Source organism: Scyliorhinus canicula, chromosome 15 (assembly GCF_902713615.1).
Source record: "Scyliorhinus canicula chromosome 15, sScyCan1.1, whole genome shotgun sequence".
Taxonomy (NCBI): domain Eukaryota; kingdom Metazoa; phylum Chordata; class Chondrichthyes; order Carcharhiniformes; family Scyliorhinidae; genus Scyliorhinus; species Scyliorhinus canicula.
Genome location: NC_052160.1, coordinates 82,236,037 through 82,259,860, shown reverse-complemented (window position 1 = coordinate 82,259,860; position 23,824 = coordinate 82,236,037). Strand labels below are relative to the sequence as shown.

The 23,824-nt window shown below is 49.6% G+C and overlaps 1 protein-coding gene across 5 annotated transcripts in view; it reads left to right on the top strand.

Annotated features, from left to right (window-relative positions):
• Nucleotides 1-5,604: 5,604 nt before the first annotated feature.
• lrif1 (ligand dependent nuclear receptor interacting factor 1) overlaps nucleotides 5,605-23,824 on the top strand; it is a 60,107-nt gene continuing 41,887 nt past the window's right edge. Inside the window, exons 1-2 of one of the 5 annotated variants that reach the window (XM_038819521.1) lie at nucleotides 5,605-5,796; nucleotides 5,893-6,585. In XM_038819521.1, the coding sequence (XP_038675449.1) occupies nucleotides 6,527-6,585 (59 nt within the window). In that variant the 5' untranslated portion in view covers nucleotides 5,605-5,796; nucleotides 5,893-6,526. Of the gene's footprint in view, nucleotides 5,797-5,892; nucleotides 6,586-7,050; nucleotides 7,221-7,588; nucleotides 7,747-23,824 lie in introns of those variants that run through there. The other 4 variants (XM_038819522.1, XM_038819520.1, XM_038819525.1 and 1 more) reach the window with 4 other exon arrangements.

The window sequence follows — 23,824 nt, the reverse complement described above, 5'->3', positions numbered from 1 at the left end:
GAATATGTATACACATTCACAGGGGTGAATATATGTGCACATACACAGGGCTGAATATGTATACACATTCATAGGGGTTAATACATGTGCTCATACACAGGGGTGAATACTTGTGGACATACACAGGGGTGAATATGTATACACATTCACAGGGGTGAATACGTGTGCACATACACAGGGGTGAATACTTGTGGACATACACAGGGCTAAATGCATGCGCGCATATACAGGGCAAAGCACACTGCCACATGTGGCAAAACAAACAAAATCGGGAACTCGCCCACACTGAGTCAAAGTATGAACAGCGACAGAATATATCCAGGGACAAACACTCATATACAGGGAGATGAACTGCACATGCACACAGGGACATACATACCAAGGGACAAAAGACAACCACAAAGGGTCAAATCGCTCACACACACACGGGTAACACAGACTCAAAATGCAACATTCGGCACGGTGGGGTGATGTACACAAACGTGGGTAAAACACACACATACATACAGAGGAAACATACAATCACACACACACACCAATTGTACTACAGGTGGTCTTGTAGGAGTGAACTAAACTGGGACCGCTACTTTTCTGCCTGAGTGGGGAGAGGAGATCGATAGAAATCTGGCGCGATTACTTCTTAAATTCAAACGGCGCCTTCGGCCACTGGCAGAGTCACTGGGGTCGTTCTGGTTCGGATAGGCAGGCAGGCAGTAACCTACAATGACAGTTCCCCTGACCTCCGTACACTGACGGCTGAAATACAAACTGGATTAAGCTGCTGTGAAACAAATAGTCGGTTCAGGCGACCGCTCGGAAACTTGCAGAACGCTAGAGTGAAATCATTCGGCCGCCAACCTGGCTCCCGCCCTTGACAGCACAGGCGGCTGCGTAGCTGCCAGTGAGAAACACTCGGCCAGATAATCATGGCGGCTGCATTCGCTCACACACAAGAGGGGCGGAGCGCTGAGGGTTAAGTTACTGTTTCGGATCATTAAAATCAGGAACTTTGAAAAAGCCCCGATAGAAGGCGGAAATCGCACGATTTTTCGGAAATGTGTTCTTATTATTCTTTATTGTGGCAACCTGTGTGAGAAATGCAAAGGCTAAACTTCCGGGTCCTGTTGGGAGAGAGTAAATAACTGCGGAAGCGAACCGCCTGTGTGCAGCACAGTTGGCACACTGCTACACTGCTGAAACATGCTTTGGAAATGTTGCAAACACACCGCCTCGGCAGGCTGCGTATCGGCGACAGGAAATGCAAGCATACGCGAACTATTTCCTGTAGAATTGAGAAGCAACTGGGAATGCAGTTGGATCTGAATATATTTGAGGCGCCAGCTTTCACCAACAACACACTCATATTGAAATCTGTCTATGTCACTGATCATTGCTCTATGAGTTCAGTTGCTCCGTCTGAGTTTGAAACAATTGCAAACCGCGAGGGGAAAAACACACGCAGCATGTTCTGTATAGTGGAGACAAATCTGCGAAAAAATATAAATTGCAATCAATCCAATTCACTGTTAAACTCGGAGATTGGAGTAAGGAATGATTCCAGCTCTCCTGCTGGACCCGCAGATCTGAGTGTTGTTGTTGGCTGGGGGAATTGGCAGCCGAGAGCTCTCTTGTCAGAGCGGAGTGTGAGCAGTGTCGTTGGAGTGTGAATGCTGGGCTGCGGGAAATACCAGCTCTCCATCCCGCCCCCTACCCTCAACTCTACACCGCCCCCTTCCCAACCCGCCCCGCTCCCCAAAACCACCCGCTTCCCCCGCTCCCCCCCTTCCGCTCCCTACACCCCCCTCCTCAATCTCCCCCCCGCTCCTCAATCTCCCCCCCCCCGCTCCTCAACCTCCCCCCCTAACCCTCCCCCTCCTCAACCTCGCCCCCGCTCCTCAACCTCCCACCCCGCTCCTCAACCTCCCACCCCGCTCCTCAACCTCCCCCCAACCTCCCGCCCGCTCCTCAACCTCCCCCCCGCTCCTCAAACTCCCCCCCCGCTCCTCAACCTCCCGCCCGCTCCTCTACCTCCCCCCCCCCCGCTCCTCTACCTCCCCCCCGCTCCTCAACCTCCCCCCCGTTCCTCAACCTCTCCCCCCGCTCCTCAACCTCTCCCCCCCCGTTCCTCAACCTCCCCCCGCTCCTCAAACTCACCCCCCGCTCCTCACCTCCCGCCCGCTCCTCAACCTCCCCCGCTCCTCTACCTCCCCCCCGCTCCTCAACCTCCCCCCCACCTCTCCCCCCCCCGTTCCTCAACCTCTCCCCCCCACTCCTCAACCTCCCCCCCCACCTCTCCCCCCCCGTTCCTCAACCTCTCCCCCCCGCTCCTCAACCTCCCCCCCCCGCCCCTCAACCTCCCCCCACCTCTCCCCCCCGCTCCTCAACCTCTCCCCCCCCGCTCCTCAACCTCCCCCCCCCGCTCCTCAACCTCCCCCCCCGCTCCTCAACCTCCCCCCCCGCTCCTCAACCCCCCCCCCCGCTCCTCAACCTCCCCCCGCTCCTCAACCTCCCCCCCCCCCCGCTCCTCAACCTCCCCCCCCGCTCCTCAACCTCCCCCCCCGCTCCTCAACCCACCACCTCCCCCGCTCCTCAACCCACCCCCCCTCCCGCCCTCAACCCACCCCCCCTCCCGCCCCTCAACCCACCCCCCCTCCCGCCCCTCAACCCACCCCCTCCCCCGCTCCTCAACCCACCCCCCCTCCCGCCCCTCAACCTCCTCCCCTCCCGCTCCTCAACCCCCCCCCCCGCTCCTCAACCTCCCCCCCCGCTCCTCAACCCACCACCTCCCCCGCTCCTCAACCCACCCCCCCTCCCGCCCCTCAACCCACCCCCCCTCCCGCCCCTCAACCCACCCCTCCCCCGCTCCTCAACCCACCCCCTCCCCCGCTCCTCAACCCACCCCCCCTCCCGCCCCTCAACCTCCTCCCCTCCCGCCCCTCAACCTCCTCCCACCCCCCCCTCCCGCCCCTCAACCTCCTCCCCTCCCGCCCCTCAACCTCCTCCCCTCCCGCCCCTCAACCTCCTCCCCTCCCGCCCCTCAACCTCCTCCCCTCCCGCCCCTCAACCTCCTCCCCTCCCACCCCTCAACCTCCTCCCCTCCCACCCCTCAACCTCCTCCCCTCCCGCCCCTCAACCTCCTCCCCTCAACCTCCTCCCCTCCCGCCCCTCAACCTCCTCCCCTCCCGCCCCTCAACCTCCTCCCCTCCCGCCCCTCAACCTCCTCCCCTCCCGCCCCTCAACCTCCTCCCCTCCCGCCCCTCAACCTCCTCCCCTCCCGCCCTCAACATCCTCCCCGCTCCTCAACCACGCCCCTCAACCTCCTCCCCCCTCCTCATCCTCCTCCCCCCTCCTCATCCTCCTCCCCCCTCCTCATCCTCCCCCGCACCTCAACACACCACCTCCCCCGCTCCTCAACCTCCCCCCCGCTCCTCAACCTCCCCCCCGCTCCTCAACCTCCCCCCCGCTCCTCAACCTCCCCCCCGCTCCTCAACCTCCCTCCCCCGCTCCTCAACCTCCCTCCCCCGCTCCTCAACACACCCCTCCCCCGCTTCCCAACACACCCCCCTCCGCTTCCCAACACCCCCCCCTCCGCTTCCCAACACCCCCCCTCCGCTTCCCAACACCCCCCCTCCGCTTCCCAACACCCCCCCCCCTCCGCTTCCAACACCCCCCCTCCGCTTCCAACACCCCCCCCCCCCGCTTCCCAACACCCCCCCCCTCCGCTTCCCAACACCCCCCCCCCTCCGCTTCCCAACACCCCCCCCCTCCGCTTCCCAACACCCCCCCCCTCCGCTTCCCCAACACCCCCCCCCTCCGCTTCCCAACACCCCCCCCTCCGCTTCCACAACCCCCCCCCTCCCCTTCCCAACACCCCCCCTCCGCTTCCCAACACCACCCTCCCTCTCCCCAACACCCCCGTCCCCCAACTCTCCATCAACCCCCCCCCCCGCTCCCCAACCCCCCCCCCGCTCCCCAACCCCCCCCCCCCCCGCTCCCCAACCCCCCCCCCCCCGCTCCCCAACCCCCCCCCCCGCTCCCCAACCCCCCCCCCCCGCTCCCCAACCCCCCCCCCCCGCTCCCCAACCCCCCCTCCCCCGCCTCCCCAACCCCCCCCCCTCCCCAACCCCCCCCCTCCCCAACCCCCCCCAACCCCCCCCCCCGCTCCCCAACCCCCCCCCTCCCCAACCCCCCCCCCCCAAGCCCCCGCCCCGTTTCCCAACACCCCTCCTGCTCCGCAAAACCACCGCCTCCCCAAACCCCCCCTTTCCCTCGCTCCCCAACACGCCCTCCCCCCAACACCCACCCTCCCGTACACCCCGTTCCGCTACCCAACACGCCCTCCCCCAACACCCACCCTCCCGTACACCCCCGTTCCGCTCCCCAACCCGCCCTCCCCCGCTCCCCAACCCGCCTTCCCCCGCTCCCCAACCCGCCTTCCCCCGCTCAGCAACGCCCCCTTCCGCTCCGCAGCACGCACCCCCGCTCCCCTCCCCAACAGCCCTCCCCTCCCCAACAGCCCTCCCCTATTCCCCCTCCCCACCAGCCCTCCCCTATTCCCCCTCCCCAACAGCCCTCCCCTATTCCCCCTCCCCAACAGCCCTCCCCTATATCCCCCTCCCCAACAGCCCTCCCCTATACCCCCCTCCCCAACTGCCCTCCCCTATGTCCCCCCCAACAGCCCTCCCCTATATCCCCCTCCCCAACAGCTCCCGCCTAACCTCCCCCCTCTCGTCTAACCTCCCACCCCACCTCTCGTCTAACCTCCCACCCCACCTCTCGTCTAACCTCCCACCCCACCTCTCGTCTAACCTCCCACCCCACCTCTCGTCTAACCTCCCACCCCACCTCTCGTCTAACCTCCCACCCCACCTCTCGTCTAACCTCTCCCCCACCTATCGTCTAACCTCCCCCCCTCGTCTAACCTCCCCTCCTCTCGTCTAACCTCCCCCCCCTCTCGTCTAACCTCCCCCCCCTCGTCTAACCTCCCCCCCCCCTCTCGTCTAACCTCCCCCCCCCTCTCGTCTAACCTCCCCCCCCCTCTCGTCTAACCTCCCCCCCCCTCTCGTCTAACCTCCCCCCCCCCTCTCGTCTAACCTCCCCCCCCCCCTCTCGTCTAACCTCCCCCCCCCCCTCGTCTAACCTCCCCCCCCCCTCTCGTCTAACCTCTCCCCCCCCTCTCGTCTAACCTCCCCCCCCCCCCCTCGTCTAACCTCCCCCCCCCCCTCTCGTCTAACCTCCCCCCCCCTCTCGTCTAACCTCCCCCCCCCCTCTCGTCTAACCTCCCCCCCTCTCGTCTAACCTCCCACCCCCTCTCGTCTAACCTCCCACCCCCTCTCGTCTAACCTCCCACCCCCTCTCGTCTAACCTCCCACCCCCTCTCGTCTAACCTCCCACCCCACCTCACCTCTCATCTAACCTCCCCCCTTCGTCTAACCTCCCCCCGTCGTCTAACCTCCCCAGCCAGCCGATGCTCTCTCAGGTCCCCTCTGTCCTAGGACATGTCACCAGAGCGGGAGCGCGGGGAGGGGGCGGGGTGTTTTCTGATTGGCGGTAGCTGGCGGTCAGGGTTCACCCAGAGCCCAATCAGAGCAGGCGAAGCGCGCGTGCGTGGCTGCGTCGTGCCCGTGTTGACTCCTTGCGTGGAGACGCCGGCCGTTGGATGGAGGTTTGAGGCAAACCGCACTTTTCCAACTCCCGCTTTAGTGCCGCCTCACCTTGCAGCACGCAACTTTTTTTGATTGAAACGTGTCCACCCGCCGCCCTCCCCGAGGTTAAATCAATCAAGTTTATTTTTGTGTAAGTGTCCAGCACTCTGATGTCTGTCAGATTGTGCAGTGCCTTGGCCTCGCCTCCCTGTTAACCAGCTGTCTTGCTTTTGTTTTTTTTTAACAGGGTGGAACGCTCCAGTTTTCTGAGCTTCGCCGCTTGGATCTTGTTCAGGCTCCACTCGCCCACCCCGCGCCATTTCGTACTGCCTGGTTCTGCTGAGGATTGTGGGAGTCGGGTGCGATTGCGGCGGCCGCCGCCGAGTGGCGCTGCCGAGCCAACCGCGCTACAACAACAACCGGAGGAGGTGGTGGAGAAAGGAGCGAGAAGGAAACTGCGGATACAGAGGGGAGGGGAGGGGATTGCGGATACAAGAGCGAAGAGGAAACTGCGGATATAGGAGCGAGGAGAAAACTGGATACAGAGACGGGGAAAACTGCGGATACAGGAGCGGGGGGAAAACGGTGGATACAGGAGCGAGGAGGAAACTGGGGATACAGGAACGAGGAGGAAACTGCGGTTACAGGAGCGGGGTGGGGGAGGGGAACTGCAGGTACAGGAGAGAAAAGGAACCTGCGGAAAGAGGAGGATACAGGAGCTAGGCGGAATTGCGTTTCCGGAAGCGAGTGGATACAGAAGGAGATAGGGGAAACTGGATACAGGAATCGATACAGCAGTGGTTGGAGTTGGAGGGGACAAGATTACAGTTGGCCACATAGACTGCGGGCGAACAAGCAGGGCGTCTCTCTCAGCCTTCACCATGAATGACCGCCCGCCCCTGGTTTTACATGATGCAGACAGTTCGGGCACTATACAGTGGTAAGTAATTATACTCATTTATAACTGCCACTCCGGTCTTTAGTTTTCTACCTGTTTCTGTTGCGATTCACAAACAACATAGCCGCCTACTGGGCAATGTCAGAATTCACGGGTCGAGTTATTGACAACCCTTTAGCTTGCAGCAGGGTACAGTAAACAGCGCCTTGTAAATGTCACTTTGACAGCCAACGCTGGTGTGCTACTAGTTTAGAGACCTTTCTGTTCAATCGCCTCCAATGCAATGACTGAATGGAGAGTTACATCGAAATGTACTTTAATAAGAGTATTCTGAGCCAACTATTAACTGAGCAAAGTGAGAGTGACGCTCAGGTTGCAACTGAGTGTTTGTGACGGGGCAGATTGAGGGGGCGGGGACAAAATGACGGGGGCAGCTTGCTATTATAGATGTAACAATGAGGGGAGTGTGGGACCCTCCTCCCCCCCAAAAAAAAATCACTTCAGCAACAGATGTTTGCAGCGTCACTTGACGGCGAGACACGCCCTGCAACACGAGGCGACCAAAGCCAGTGACTGTACCCTCCTCCCTCCCGGTCTCAGATGAATCCCGTCACCGCCGCTACCTGCGGGAATTGCCCGTGTAGGACACACAGCCGCCGGCTGAGGGCAGAATTTTGGTACGGGATTGAGCGCCCTCTGGGCTCCGGGATTCCGGCCAGGCTCTGGAATTCTTCCGGTCGGGTTCCGGGGTTCCAACCGGCTTCCTGGATTCCCGCCGGTTGGTTTACAGGACTGCCCCCGGCCGTGTTACAGAATTGCGGCCGGCGGGTCTGCGGGATTCTTGTGGGGCTCCGGGCCTTCCGGTTGCCACCTCTGGCCGCGGGGGGCGCTCTCATGGAATGTTTGACGACACTGGGCTGGCGTCATCACGTTGGAGCTCAGCCATTGGCTCCGTCTCAGCGGTTGCGTCTTTCAACCAATGGGGGAGGAGCGAGTGTGCTGAGGTCGGACTCTGATTGGTGGGCACGGTGCTTCCGGTGGGCACGATGTTTCCGGTGGGATGTGCCAGAAGCAGAGGCGGGATATTGCCGCTGGGTGAAGCAAGAGGTAGACCCAGGCAGGAACCCAGCTTTCCCGGACACTAATGGTGATCTTCCAATCAGCCGCATTGCATTGAGGTGCTGTTAGTTAGGGCATCAGAAGGTAGTTGTTCTTTTATTTAATGAACTCCAGGAGGCACCAAGATGATGCATTCTGAGGCGGAAAAGCACTCCGGGACAACGTGTGGTGGCTGAAGCCGCTGTAGGAGAGCTTTTTTTTAAAGCTGGTTTTCATCTGGATTGTAAATCATTCCGACTCGGAGACTCCTGTACCAGATTGCACTCTGGAATGCAAGAGACTTTCACTTGTAATTTTACATTTTGTACAGGGCCCTGGGTTTAGTCTCTATGTTAATGGAGATTTTCCACCACACGTGGATCGGTTGAAGTGATAATACTTTGTGCCGTACCATCCGGTTGGAAATGCATTAAGGCATTTCCACTTCTGCAGAGTTCCCGAGGGTGTGATATATGTGACATATCTGCCACAGACTAATATTCGGAGCCTGATCAGTGATTGCACTTTATTGGTCTAGTATTGCGCTTTGTTTGAGTAATTACACATTAGCAACGGTGCAATTTAACCGCAGGGCACTGGTTTCAATCACTCGTGAAAGTCACTATAAACTGGAATTAATTGAATAGAATGTGTATTGCTTTTGAGAGTAGTGATGAGTGAGACACCTTTGATCACTGTAACGGTCCATCGGTTTAAACTGAAAACAGTTCTCTATCGCAGCACTGTCCGTGCTTCCGAGGTAACAGGCGTATTCATACTTTTCACCCATTGCTGAGTTTAGAAGCCAGATTGTATCGGGGTTTGGGGAAGGGCGGTAACTGGATAGCAGGGGTTCCATACCTGACATTAAACAGCACTTGGTCGCCATTCATAAGAGTCTCGGATAGATATCAAATTCCACTCGACCTCCCAGTCACACTTCTCCCCACCGGTTGATACTTAGACGTTGTTCCTGGGTTTTGAGCCAAACATAAAACCCCCCCCAAAAATGCCCAGAGGGAATTGGACGATTCTTTGATCTGTTGCGATGTAATTTAGTTTAAGCGCAGGAGCTGTTACTAATGGGGAAAGATTAGAGTTGAACAGTGGTTAACACTGTTGCCTCACAGCACCAGAGACCCGGGTTTGATTCCGGCCTTAAATCACTGTGTAGAGTTTGCACTGTCTGTGTGGGTTTCCTCCGGGTGCTCCGGTTTCCTCCCTCAATCCAAAAATGTGCGGGTTAGGTGGATTAGCCATGATAAATTGCCCCTTGTGTCCAGAGATATGCAAGTTAGGTGGGGTTGTCGGGAGTAGGGTGGGGGAGGAGGCCTAGGCAGGGTGCGCTTTCACAAGGTCGGTGCAGACTCGATGGGCCGAATTGCCTCCTGCGCTCTGATTCGTGAATAATCCCGCGTTAAGGAAAATATTGGCTTCAGATTCCTTCCTCAATGAATGGCTTTCAAATACTTCAAACCCACATAAAGTTTTGGTCTGATCTGTGACCCGACCCGTTAACTGCAACTCGAAAGCTACGCGCAGCCATGGAGGTATTCCTTGACCTGGATGTATATGTGCGGGTAAAGATCCGGGTCCACGGCATTTTTGTACATTTAAACTCTCCCAACTTAACTACTAGATCCCAAATGCAGGATTGAGGAGGTCGTGGTCGTTTTGATCGTCCATTTGTGATGTTTGCCTTTACCCAGCCAGTCTGGGTGATTTGCTAAGCAATGTGCTGTTTGCTCCCAGAACCCCATGTGGTTCAGTAACCATTACAATGGCGGCTGTTATGATGGTCAGATGCTGACATGTCCTTGGATTCACCGCCTGGGGTTGAGCTGCTGGTCTGACAGCTGTTTGGCTGCCACATCTTGTTCAGTGGGCGGATTGGTCAATCCGGGTGGTGATTTGTCAAACGGGCTGGCCAAGTGGCTCATTTCCAGACCATCGACTAAATGAAATCTGGGATTACAGGCTGTACTCCACAGAGCAGTGTGTGGAAATGGTTGCGTGCCTGTCGAGCTGGTTGAATGGGCATGTGGGATTTGGAATGCAGTCTTTGTACTTGAGTCGCCACGTGGATTGGGATTGTTGAAGTCGGAGCTTGTTGATTCAGATCAGTGGAGTCTCAGACCCAGGGGTGTGGCTGCATAGCTGAGGGGAAAGGGCTCCCGGTCCGTGTCCCTGACTGAATGTTCCCGCAAAATTTGAACGGGCGATCATGCTGGAAAAGAGAGCGTTTGTTGAGGGATTGATGAGCTACCTGATCTGTGCTCAGGGCAGAATTCTGCAGTCAATCAGCAGCGTGCTTAGAGATTGTTGGTGTGATCCGAGAGGCAGTTCCTCTCTCCATCCACTTGGGGACCTCCGGATGTGGGCATTTCGCTTGGTTTCATGTTAAGGATACGGAGACAATTTGAGTTAACTCTTCCTTCTCATTTTTGACGAATGCCACATTTCTGCGAACTTCTTTACCCTGTAGTTTATTACTATACCCTGCAGTTTGTGACGATACACCGCTGTTTATTACACATCGTTGTTTATTACTATACCCTGCTGTTTATTATTAAACCCTGCTGTTTATTACTACCCCTTCTGTTTTTTACTAACCCGTCTGTTTTTTTACTAGCCCTTCTGTTTTTTTACTAGCCCTTCTGTTTATTACTACTCCTGCTGTTTATTATTGTACCCTGCTTGTTTATTAACCTACACTGCTATTTATTACTGTACCTTGCTGTTTATTATTAAACCCTGCTGCTTATCGCGAACCCTTCTGCTTATGAAAAATGAAAACCGCTTATTGTCATGAGTAGGCTTCAATGAAGTTACTGTGAAAAGCCCCTAGTCGCCACATTCCGGCACCTGTCCGGGGAGGCTGGTACGGGAATCGAACCGTGCTGCTGGCCTGCTTGGCCTGCTTTAAAAGCCAACGATTTAGCTCAGTGAGCTAAACCAGCCTCTCTGCTTATCGCGAACCCCTCTGCTTATCGCTAGCCCCTATTTATTTATTAATCCCTGCTGAATTATTAGTCTGCACTATTTATTACTGTACCCTGCTGTTTATTATTAAACCCTGCCATTTATTACTAACCCTGCCATTTATTACTAACCCTGCTGTTTATTATTATTCCCTGCTGATTTATTAATCTACACTGCTGTTTATTATTATACCCTACTGATTTAATCTTGCTGTTTGTTGCTATGCCCTGCTGTTTATTGCTATGCCCTGCAGTTTTATTATACCTTGCTGTGTTTTACTGTACCCTGCCGTTTAGTCCTATACCCTGCCGTTTAGTCCTATACCCTGCCGTTTACATAGAATTTACAGAAGGAGGCCATTCGGCCCATCGAGTCTGCACTGGCTCCTGGAAAGAGCACCCTACCCAAGGTTAACACCTCCACCCTATCCCCATAACCAGTAACCCCACCCAACACTAAGGGCAATTTTGGACACTATGGGCAATTTATCGTGGCCAATCCACCTAACCTGCACATCTTTGGACTGTGGGAGGAAACCGGAGCACCCGGAGGAAACCCACGCACACACGGGGAGGATGTGCAGACTCCGCACAGACAGTGACCCAAGCCGGAATCGAACCTGGAACCCTGGAGCTGTGAAGCCATTGTGCTATCCACAATGCTACCGTGCTGCCCCCTATACCCTGCCCGTTTAGTCCTGTACCCTGCCCGTTTAGTCCTGTACCCTGCCCGTTTAGTCCTGTACCCTGCCCGTTTAGTCCTGTACCCTGCTGTTTGTATTATTATACCCTAATAATGTTCTCTCCTGGTTTATTGCTACGCCTGCTGGTTTATTTTTAAAAAAAATTCGAATACCCAATTATTTTTTTCCAATTAAGGGGCAATTTAGCATGGCCAATCCACCTACCCTGCACACCTTTGGGTTGTGGGGGTGAAACCCACGCAAGCACAGGGAGAATGTGCAAACTCGACACGGGCAGTGACCCAGAGCCGGGATCGAACCTGGGACATCAGCGCCATGGGGCCGCAGGGCTAACCCACTGCGCCACCATGCTGCTTTATTACTATGCCCTGATGCTTTATTACTACGCCCTGATGCTTTATTACTTTACCACAGTTTCATTATACCCTACTGTATATTACTATTCCCTGCTGTTTATTATGAGAATTCTAAATTTTCAGTTCGGAGGTAATCATCAGTCGAACACCAGATAACTTCAAAGAACCTTTTATTTAACGCGGGGCTACCCAAGTGTAACTTCAGAGTTACAGCAAGTGAAGGCAATTGTCTCTTAGTTACAGTTAACTATATACTTGTAAAACCCCTCCTTCATATAATTATTTATTTCAATCATTAATCACACAGTTAGCTCATTGGTTGCATCTCATAGCAATTCTTTAACAAGGAAGGAGTATCCCATCCCACGGTTGCGTTTCGTTCCCAGACAGTTTACAGGTTCCCACAGACAATTCACAGATTCCCACAGGCAGTTACGATCGCGTCAAGGCCATACCAAGCCGAACACAGAAGTAATTCAACTCACAAGGCACGTACACATAGTACACAAACTTGACATTCCATTTCCCATCAAGCTCTGATTTTAACTTGACCAAACTCTCATTCCATTTCCCATCAATCTCTGATTCTAACTTGACCCAAACTCTCAATTATACCCTCTCTCCTTTCTGTTGGTGTCTTCATTTATTCAGCTAATTGTTAAACTTGATTTTCCTGAGGGTGTGTTTAAATTGAATTTCATCGATTGGTTTTACTATTTCGGGTTGAAATCAGACTGGGAATTAACCCGATAGATTAGTATCAATAGAACATTACAGCGCAGTACAGGCCCTTCTGCCCTCGATGTTGTGTCGACCTGCGCTGATCTGTGAAACCAATCTAAAGCCCATCTACACTATTCCATTGTCATCCATATGTTTATTCAATGGCTATTTAAATGCCCTTAATGTTGGTCAGTCCACTACTGTTGCAGACAGGGCATTCCACGCCCTTACTAGTCTTTTGAGTAAAGAACCTACCTCTGAAATCTGTCCTATATCTAATTCCCCTTAATTTAAAACTATGTCCCCTCCTGCTAGCCATCACCATCCGAGGAAAAAGGCTGTCCACCCTATCTAATCCTCTGATCATCTTGTATGCCTCAATTAAGTCACCTTTTAACCTTCTCTCCAACAAAAACAGCCTCAAGTCCCTCAGCCTTTCCTCATAAAATCTTCCCTCCATACCAGGCAACGTCCTGGTAAATCCCCTCTGCACCCTTTCCAATGCTTCCACATCCTTCCTATAATACGGCGACCAGAACTGCACGCAATACTCCAAATGCGGCCGCAACAGAGTTTTGTACAGCTGCAACATGACCTCATGGCACCGAAACTCAATCCCTCTACCAATAAAAGCTATCACACCGTCCGCCTTCTTAACAACCCTCTCAACCTGGGTGGCAACTTTCAGGGATCTATGTACATGGACACCGAGATCTCTCTGCTCATCCACACTTCCAAGAATCTTATCATTAGCCCAGTACTCTGTATTCCTGTTACTCCTTCCAAAATGAATCACCTCACACTTTCCTGCATTAAACTCCATTTGCCACTTCTCAGCCCAGCTCTGCAGCTTATCTATGTCGTTCTGTAACTTGTAACATCCTTCCGCATTGTCCACAACTCCACTGACTTTAGTGTCATCCACAAATTTACTCACCCATCCTTCTCTGCCCTCCTCCAGGTCATTTATAAAAATGACAAACAGCAATGGCCCTAAAACAGATCCTTGTGGTACACCACTAGTAACTGAACTCCAGGCTGAACATTTCCCATCAACCACCACCCTCTGTCTTCTTACAGCTAGCCAATGTCTGATCGAAACGGCTAAATCACCCTCAATCCCATGCCTCTGTATTTTCTGCAATAGCCTACCGTGGGGAACCTTATCAAACGCTTTACTGAAATCCATATACACCACATCAACTGCTTTACCCACATCCACCTGTTTGGTCACCATCTCAAAGAACTCAAGTTTTGTGAGGCACGACCTACCCTTCACAAAACTGTTGACTATCCCTAATCAAATTATTCCTTTCTAGATGATTGTAAATCCTATCTCTTATAATCCTTTCCAAGACTTTGCCCACAACAGAAATAAGGCACTGGTCTATAGTTACTGGGGTTGTGTCTACTCCCCTTCTTGAACAAGGCAACAACATTTGCTATCCTTCAGTCTTCTGGCACTATTCCTGTAGACAATGACAACATAAAGATCAAAGCCAAAGGCTCTGTAATCTCCTCCCTAGCTTCCCAGAGAATCCTAGGATAAATCCCATCCGGCTCCGGAGAATTATCCATTTTCACACTTTCCAGAATTGCTAACACCTCCTCCTTATGAACCTCAAACCCGTCTAGTCTAGTAGCCTGTGTCTCAGTATTCTCCTCGGCAACATTGTTTTTTTCCTGTGTGAATTCTGACGAAAAATATTAATTTAGTGCCTCTCCTATCTCCTCGACTTGACTCACAATTTCCCACTGCTGTCCTTGACTGGCCCTACTCTTACCCTAGTCATTCTTTTATTCCTGACATATCTATAGAAAGCTTTAGGGTTTTCCTTGATCCTACCTGCCAAGGACTTCTCATGTCCCCTCCTGGCTCTTCTTAGCTCTCTCTTTCGGTCTTTCCTGGCTAACTTGTAACTCTCAAGCGCCCTAACTGAACCTTCATGTCTCATCTTTACATAATCAGACCTCACCATCTTTTAAACCATTCATTTGGGTGACAACTGAGTTCACAACCGCACACAGTCAAGCAAGATTTTATGAATTGTCCATCTATCTGTTCTCAAATTGTACAATCCGTCTCAATAACGAGTTTTAACCCCGGCAGAGAAACCGCAGGCTCCTGACCACCTCCAGCTGACAGGCCAATGTAATCCACAGGGCTTTATGAACATTATAATCCTCTTCCCGTTGGATGGGATGACACGAAGAGCTGAAACCCATGTCTGCGATAACCCAGGAAATCTGATCCGCAAGGGAAAATGCTGGAATATCTCAGCAAGTCTGGCAGCATCTGTAGGGAGAGAAAAGAGCTAACGTTTCAAGTCTGATTTCAGAGAGAAAGTGGGAAATATTTATACTGTGGAGTGAGAATGAAAGAGAATGCCTGAGGCACGTTACAGCCTTCCGGCCTGAACATCAAATTCAACAACTTCAGATGATCGGCCCCACCTCGACCCATTTGTTTTCATTTCATTTTAACTGTCTTTTACCATTTCTTTTTTAATATACATTTAATTCCCCCCCCCCCCCCCCCCAATCTTATCCATCTTTCCTGCACCTTTCTCCTCTTTGCTTCCCCCTTCCCCCACACCTACAGTTCATCCTCTGATGTTCGTTTCCCTGCTGTTTGACCTTTCACATCTTTTGTCCTCTCTGGGGACTGCCATTAACACTCTTTCCCTTGGTATCTGTGGCCATTAGCACCCTGTTTCCTTGGGTTTCTGTGGCTATGACTCGTCTTTCATTCTCACTCCACAGTATACATATTTCCCACTTTCTCTGTCTGTTAGCTTTGACAAAGAGTCATCGGACTCGAAACGTTAGCTCTTTTCTCTCCCTACAAATGCTGCCAGACTTGCTGAGATTTCCCAGCATTTTCCCTTTCGTTTCAGATTCCAGCATCCGCAGTAATTTGCTTTTAACCAGGAAATCTGATCGGTCTCTGCACAATGTGAGAGTAGTTTAATCATTGATGCATTCCAGTTTTCTATGACTGCACACTAACGGCATTGAAATTACCTGAGTTTAAACATACCTGAACTATTAATCTGGCACAGAATGGGACAAACATCGCGGCTAGCTGTCTAGTTGACACGCCAAGATGAACCATTTAAACCTTTGCTTTAAATTTAAACCCGTTGACCAACTTCCTGATTTTATATCTATAATCAATAACCTTGTTTAGAACTTTTTATTCTGGCATATAAATGGCAGCAGTTGTTGAAGTCTGAATGCTGGACTACAGGCTGACATAGAGCAGTATGTACCTTGTCTGATGATTGTCAGGCTACCAGTTCAAATGAACAGAACGGAATATGCATTGTACCGTATAAGGCCCTTATCATTTGTCTTCCACATTTTCAACATAGCTCACAGTATATGTGGGAAAAGCCTTTTACCATGTCCTGGTGTTACATTTTTTTTCAAATCCATACAGGAAAGGGTGGTTTGTGACCTGAAATTCTAATTGGAGGAGGATGCAGCACAGAAGGACTCCATTGACTCCATCAAACCCATGTTAACCCTTCTGCACAACTATCCAATTAGCCCATGCTTAATATCTCGGGATCTGTTTTCCTTTCAAAATATTAATCCAATTACTTTTTGAAAAGTTAGTTTTGAAACTGCTTTCATTAGCTGTAAATTCCAGATTCTCACAACTGGCACCTGAATGGTTTTCTGTCTTTGTACTTCCTGGTTCTTCTGGTCAGGCACCCAATTCTGTGTTCTCTTGTTACTGATCCTCTCCTTATTTAATCAAATTATTCGTGATTTTTGGACATCTCTTCTGAATCTCTTGGGTGACTCTGCCTTAAGAAGAAGAACCCCAGCATCTCTAGTGTCCCCACATACCTGAAGTGTCTCATTTTTGCACCTTTGTAATAAATCTTTTCGCTGTTCCTGCTTCTCATTTAAAACTGTATCCTTTAGTTTATAATGCCTCTCCCTATTCTTCCTCACTATCATCACACTCCTCTGCTTTAAGTATTATCAGCCATGTCTCTGTCTATGTCACCAGTCTATTGCTTCCTCATTGTTCCCTATATGTTGGAGTTTTGTGGTCATTTGCCTTGTATGCTCAAGTCCAGGCACTCATATACAAGAACTAGGAGCAGGAGTAGGCCACCTGGCCCCTCGAGTCTGCTCCGCCATTCAATGAGATCATGGCTGATCTTTTGTGGACTCAGCTCCACTTTCCGGCCCGAACACCATAACCCTTAATCCCTTTATTCTTCAAAAAACTATCTATCTTTACCTTAAAAACATGTAATGAAGGAGCCTCAACTGCTTCACTGGGCAAGGAATTCCATAGATTCACAACCCTTTGGGTGAAGAAGTTCCTCCTAAACTCAGTCCTAAATCTACTTCCCCTTATTTTGAGGTTATGTCCCCTAGTTCTGCTTTCACCCGCCAGTGGAAACAACCTGCCCGCATCTATCCTATCTATTCCCTTCATAATTTTAAATGTTTCTATAAGATCCCCCCTCATCCTTCTAAATTCCAACGAATACAGTCCCAGTCTACTCAACCTCTCCTCATAATCCAACCCCTTCAACTCTGGGATTAACCTAGTGAATCTCCTCTGCACACCCTCCAGTGCCAGTATGTCCTTTCTCAAGTAAGGAGACCAAAACTGAACACAATTACTCCAGGTGTGGCCTCACTAACACCTTATACAATTGCAACATAACCTCCCTAGTCTTAAACTCCATCCCTCTAGCAATGAAGGACAAAATTCCATTTGCCTTCTTAATCACCTGTTGCACCTGTAAACCAACTTTCTGTGACTCATGCACTAGCACATCCAGGTCTCTGCACAGCGGCATGCTTTACTATTTTATCGTTTAAATAATAATCCCGTTTACTGTTATTCCTACCAAAATGGGTATATGTAGCAAAAGGAACTCTGGTCCGAATACTAGCTCCTGAGAAACATCACTGCATACTTGCCTCTAGTCTGGAAAAAAACAACTGTTCAGCACTACTCTCTCTTTTCTATCTCTTAGCCAATTTTGTGTGCACACTGCTCCTGTCCCTTTGGTTGACATGTTCATTGCTTTCTGTTTTTCGGATCGAGAGATCACTTTCAGTTATTTGGTAACTTTGCTGACAATAGCTGGGGAGGTTTCAATGAAACCAGCACACACATGGGTCGCTTAGGGGTTGGTGTAGTGGTAATGTCACTGGGCTATTAATCCAAAGACCCATGTTAATGCTCTGGGAGTCACGGGTTCAAATCCCACCACGGCAACTGGTGGAGTTTAAATGCTGGAATTGAAAGCTGATGGTGTACATGAAATCATCGATAGTTATAAGAACACTTTAAGGAAGGATATTTGCTATCTTTACCCTGGAATGTGTGACGCTTTAACTGCCCAGCAGTTGCAGAGAGGCAACAAATGTTGGCCTTGCAAGCGATGCCCACATCCCAGCCATCACCTTTTTTGAAGGTCCATATTCATCAATATCCACCACACAACCCAAATCAACTACTTCATTACTTGTCATAGAACTCAAAATGCGTTCAAAAGGCATCTCAACAAATACATGGATAGGATGGGTATAGACGGATACGGCACTAGGAAGTGCTGAGGGTGGTATCATGACTGGTAAAGACTTGGGAGGGCCGAAAGGCCTGTTCCTGTGCTGTATTCTTTGTTCAATCAAATTAACCAAGCATGGTTTGCCTTTAACAAAACTGTACTTACTTAGATTCGTTAGCCTAAACTTTTCCAACACCTGTTTAATTTTCAAAATATTGCCCCATCATTAGTTTGGCTGGCCTGCAATTGACAGGTTTACTCATTTTAAACATGATGTGGCATTTGTGCCATTTTAAACATGGCTGTAATGTTTACTGCTCTCCAGTCCTCATCCTTATTTCTCTGTGACCGAGGATGCTCCCGTGACTTCGAGTGTTTACAACCTTGTTTGTCCCTTTACCTGATCCAATATTACTACAATCGCTTTTGGATTGGCAGCTTCTTCTCTAATGAAGACCACGTACTCATTTCGTACCTCAACCGGAGCTCCTGCCTCCACAAGAAGATCTATTCATTCCTAGTTGGCCCCACTCTTTCTTTGACTATTTACTGATTACATTTCGAGCAGATGCTTTGTTCTTTTATGCAAGCTGCTCAATTATTATTTCTTTAATCCCTTATTCAATTTTAGATTATCTCATTGGTGCTCCACTGTACTATGGCATTTAGGGATGGTTGCAAAGCAGGGAGTCAGGATGACCTGGAATGCACTGTGAAAGTGTGGCAGAGTCTGAAAACAGTCATTTCAAAAGGAAAGTGAATAATCTCTTGAAAAGGAACATCTTTTCTGCACTACTGGGAAAAACCTGGGGCAGTGGGATTAACTAACCAAGCAAAGGCACAATGCGCTGAATGGCCTCCTCCTGTGCTTTTGTGATTCTATTGTTCTGCTTCATTTTGATCTCCCTCGGAATCTGTCTAATTGACCCTAACCTCTTGAAGGCCTCTTTCAGTACATTCAATTATAATTGTGTTTGATTGCAACTGCAATGGTTTGACTAAAAGGAAAACCCCTTACATTTCCTGACCTGAGACATCCCAAAGCGCATTATAACAAATGACATGGCGTTGAAGTGTAGCCACGATTGTAATGCAGGAAACATGCAGCCAATTTGTGCGCAGCCAGCTCCCACAAACAGCAATGTGACTGACCAGACAAAACTCCCCTACCCTTTGACAAAATAGCATCATAAGCACTTTTATGTCCACCAGTCGGGTCTCAGTTTAACATCCCATCCAAGAAACATTACCTGTGACAGTGCAGCACTCCCACAGCACAACATCGGGAGTGTCAGCCTAGATTTTTGTGATCAAATCTTTATAATGGTGCTGCCAACTGAGACCATGGCTGACACATCCAATGTCTAGTCGTAGAAGCTTTAAGGCAAATGCTCTAAATCGGGGGTGGGCAAACTTTTCCGTGCAAGGGCCACATTCAGAAATTCACAATTTTAAAGGGCCGCATAGTATATTAAGTAAAACAATTAATATTTTAAATAGCCAAAATAAAAGGTCTTTAAAGAAAAAAAAGCACATTTATTTGAAAAACAAAGTAACTCAGTAAGTAACAGAACAATGTCAATGAGAATGATGCATCTGACTGCAGTCATTTACCAGTTTGTTGAAATCAGGTGTCAAGTTGCTTGTGCTGATCCTTAACACGGACAGAAGCACAGCCTAGCCGAGTCAACGATAAAAACGCGCGTAGTGGGGTGGATGAGTGGGGCTGCCTGATTGGTCAGTTTAGTTGGGTGTGCGACCAATAGGAGTCCAGGTTACAAACAATAAGCCTTATTATTGTTTGTAAACTGGACTCCTATTGGTCGCACACCCAACTAAACCGACCAATGAGACAGCCCCACTCATCCACCCCACTACCCGCGTTTTTATGCGGCCCGCCAATGAGGTGCCCGGAATCATAACCGGCATTTTTGAAAAGCCGCCGGGGAAAAGCCGCTGAAGTAAATGGGGAAAAGCCGCTGAAGTATAAGCGCATTTACTTCAGCGGCTTTTCCCCGGCGGCTTTTCAAAAATGCCGGTTATGATTCCGGGCACCTCATTGGCGGGCCGCATAAAAACCTTTGTCGGGCCGTAGTTTGCCCACCCCTGCTCTAAATTGTTCCAGTCCAACAGGAAAGTGCTTATTCTTGAAAATCTTGTTTGTGTGATTAACAGCCATCATTTTATAGCTTTATTCTTTACTGGTTGTAGCAGTTAAAAAGGAAGTAGTTCAATTTGGATTATGGTTGATGAGATTGGGGTTATCCAACATCTCCTTCCTGGTAAATTTAAAGAATGAACAAATAGCGGTTTCTGTGCTAGAGAATCAATTTCATCAAAGTTGCAAAGCAGGCAGACTTTAAACCTTAGGGGCCTCACGGTAGCATGGTGGTTAGCATCAATGCTTCACAGCTCCAGGGTCCCAGGTTCGATTCCCGGCTGGGTCACTGTCTGTGTAGAGTCTGCACGTCCTCCCCGTGTGCGCGTGGGTTTCCTCCGGGTGCTCCGGTTTCCTCCCACAGTCCAAAGATGTGCGGGTTAGGTGGATTGGCCATGCTAAATTGCCCGTAGTGTAAGGTTAATGGGGGGATTGTTGGGTTACGGGTATATGGGTTACGTGGGTTTAAGTGGGGTGATCATTGTTCGGCACAACATCGAGGGCCGAAGGGCCTGTTCTGTGCTGTACTGTTCTATGTTCTATGTTCTAGTCCTTATTATTTTCCCTTTTCACCCCTTCCTGGATTTTTCCATATAATCTATATAATTTAATCAAAAGATGCATGCTGTCTGTTCTGGACTTCCTTTACTTCACCACATGAGAGGTGCTGCCCCAAGGCAATGTGCCAATCTTTGTCCTGCTCCTTTCTGTGTTAGATATGGGAACTGCTTCATCCCACCCAGCATGACTGCACCCATTATTTTAGAATAGTACTTTTAGTAGGGTTTACCTAAAATAAAAACAAATCCAACCATTTTCACTAATTTTGGAAAAGGCTATCCATTATTTAATCATTTTCAGATGATTTGTTCCCCTTCTTAAATGATGTCAACAGGATTGTTTTCTATTGTTGCACATTTAAGATTGTAAATTTAATTTAATTTTGCCAGACTCGTATTCTCCCTTCCAGCCCCATACTCTGTCCTCTCACTGAATCCTAACCCAAGACCCCTTGCTCCTTCTCTGACCCTAATCTTAACCCTCCTACCTCTATCTATAAGGCCCAGTTGATTGCTTCCTCCAAAGAGATATCCCAGGCTTTGGTTTCTGCTTCATCTTTTTAATTCATTCATGGATGTGGGCATTGCTGGCAAAGCCAGCATTTTTGCCCATCCCTAACTGTCTTTTTGTGCTGTAGCTGTTCTGAATTTGGTCTCTGCATTCACTACAATGAAGTGCCTTCTAATCCAGGATATCAGCAGGTTTTACCCTCTGAGCTCAGCCGGTAATTCTTTCTCTCAATACTAGGCCCCTTCCTCCCATTTGAAAGGAGCACATTCATTGGGACACAGCCTCAGGCACTCACTGCGTCCTTACACAGCTGGTTAGTGCTAACCAGAGCAACAAGTTAGCGATGAGATTCGGAGCTATGAAATAGCATGCACAACATCACAAGGCATCTATGAGAGATGTTTTTGAAGACAGTCTATCTAGGGGACCATTATCATGTTTACTTACAATCGTTCCCTTTAATGATCTCAGGATTCCGCTAATCCTCCTGAGTAAAAGAGTGAACATGGTTCGTTTGCAAAAACAACTAACTGCAATCAGGACTGAAACTGTTGGTTCGGGGAACCCGACTGGTGAAGGTTTCTAGAGACCAGTGAGCCACTGTTGATGTGCACTTTCTGAAGTTCGACTAGTTTCAGAGATTGCACTTTTGCCTCTGACCAAAAGGTTGTGAATTCAGGTCCTACTCCAGAGACCTGAACACAATCTAGGATATCATTCCAGTGACAGAATGCTGAAATGTTGGAGTTACTATCTGCCATTTCGCAAAGATGTAAAAGATCACACACCACTATTTTGAAGATTCATCGTGGACTTTACCCCGATTATCCCAGCCAATGTTTATCCCTCAATCAGTATTGTGTAAACAGATCATCTGGCTCTTATCAGCTTGCTGTGTGCAAAATGGCTGCTGTGTTTCTTGTATCACAAGTCACTACACTGCAAACAAAACACTCATTGGCTGTAAATCATGTTAGGATGGCGTCAGGTTGTGAAAGGTGTCTATCAATACAAGTCTTTTTATTGGTTTACAGGTTGTATGTACGGGGGCGGGGGGGGGGGGGGGGGGGGGGTTCTCCAGTTCTATGAAGGAGCCTTGTGACAAAGCTGTGGGAGTGGCAACATGAATGGATACAATTTGTGGAGATTCTAGAGTAACATATCTGAAGGATGATGATGTACAAGCTTCTAAGCTAAGTCATCAAGAGATGATTTGCTGTCCAGCCTTTGGAAGAGTGGAATGCACAGATCAATTTATGGAAATGGACTGTAGATTACTGAGGTAGTGGATTTACAGGCTCTGAGATTTAAGAGCCAGTGTGGAAGAAGACTGATTACAATGTCTTTGACATTCTGGGAAAGTATGTAGTCATGTTGAAATATTTCAAAAGTTTTGCATTACTGGTGTACAGGATTAGAAAATGACAGACAAATATTGGTGGTGGTGATCTAAAATGGTGAATACTATTGAATCCAGAAGCATGGAGAAGTTGCATTGGTGAATAGATTAGCACATGTTTATTTCAGATACAGCAGGTTAAACCATAATGGCACTTAGGATGTGGAATACTGAGATTGTTGAATTCTGCTGGTGTATCGATTTTGGAGCAGCCAGTTTGATAACATATCTACTGTTCCAATTGGTCACAGCATTTAATCTCCCAAAGATCATCTGTATCCTCCCCTCCCTCATCCATCTGCTGCTGAAATCCTCTTGCAAGCTTTTCTTACCTCCAGATTCAATGCACTGCGCCAACCTCCTATCTTTTGTACTCCATGAACTGGAGCTCCTTTGAAACTCTGCTGCCTGTACCCTAACTTGCACCAAGTCGAGTTCACCATTGCCTTTGTGCTTGTTGACCTACATCAGCCTCCAGCCCTGCAACACCTCAAATTTTAAATTCTTGTCCCTGTGTTCAAATCCTTTCATGGCCTCAGCCCATCTAATCTTTTTAGCCATCTACAGCTCTACAACCATTCTAGATTTATATGTTCTTCCAATTCTGGCCTCTTGTCCATCCCTGATTTCCATCACCCTGCTATTAACAACGATCCTTGGGCCTAAGTTCGGAAATTGCCCCCCTAAACATCTTGTCGACCTATCCACCTAACTTACCTGCTTTAAAACATTTTGCAAAGCTTATCTCTTTGACCATGCTTTTGGTCGCCTATCCAAAAACTTCATTGTGGTGTCCGTTTCAAATTTTGTATGTTAATGCTCCAGTAAATATCTTGAGGTACTTTACTATGTTAAATAAATACAGGTTGTTGATATAAGACCGCAAGTATTTGGAACTTCTCACAGATGTCCATGGAGAAATGCTATTGGTTTGTAAGTTAATATTTTTTTTGGGGATGTGGTTGTCGTTGTCTAGACCAGCATTTATTGCCCAACCCTAGTTGTCCTTGAGAAGGTGGTGGTGAGCTGCCTTCTTGAACTGCTGCAGTCCCTGGGGTGTAGTTACACCACTGTACTGTTAGGGAGAGAGTACTAGAACTTTGACCCAGCGACAGTGAAGGAAAGTGATATATTTCCAGTCAGGGTGATGAGTGCCTTGGAGGGGAGCCTCCAGATGGTGGTGTTCTCAGGTATCTGCTGCTCTTGTCCTTCTAGATAGTGTTTATGGGTTTGGAAGATGCT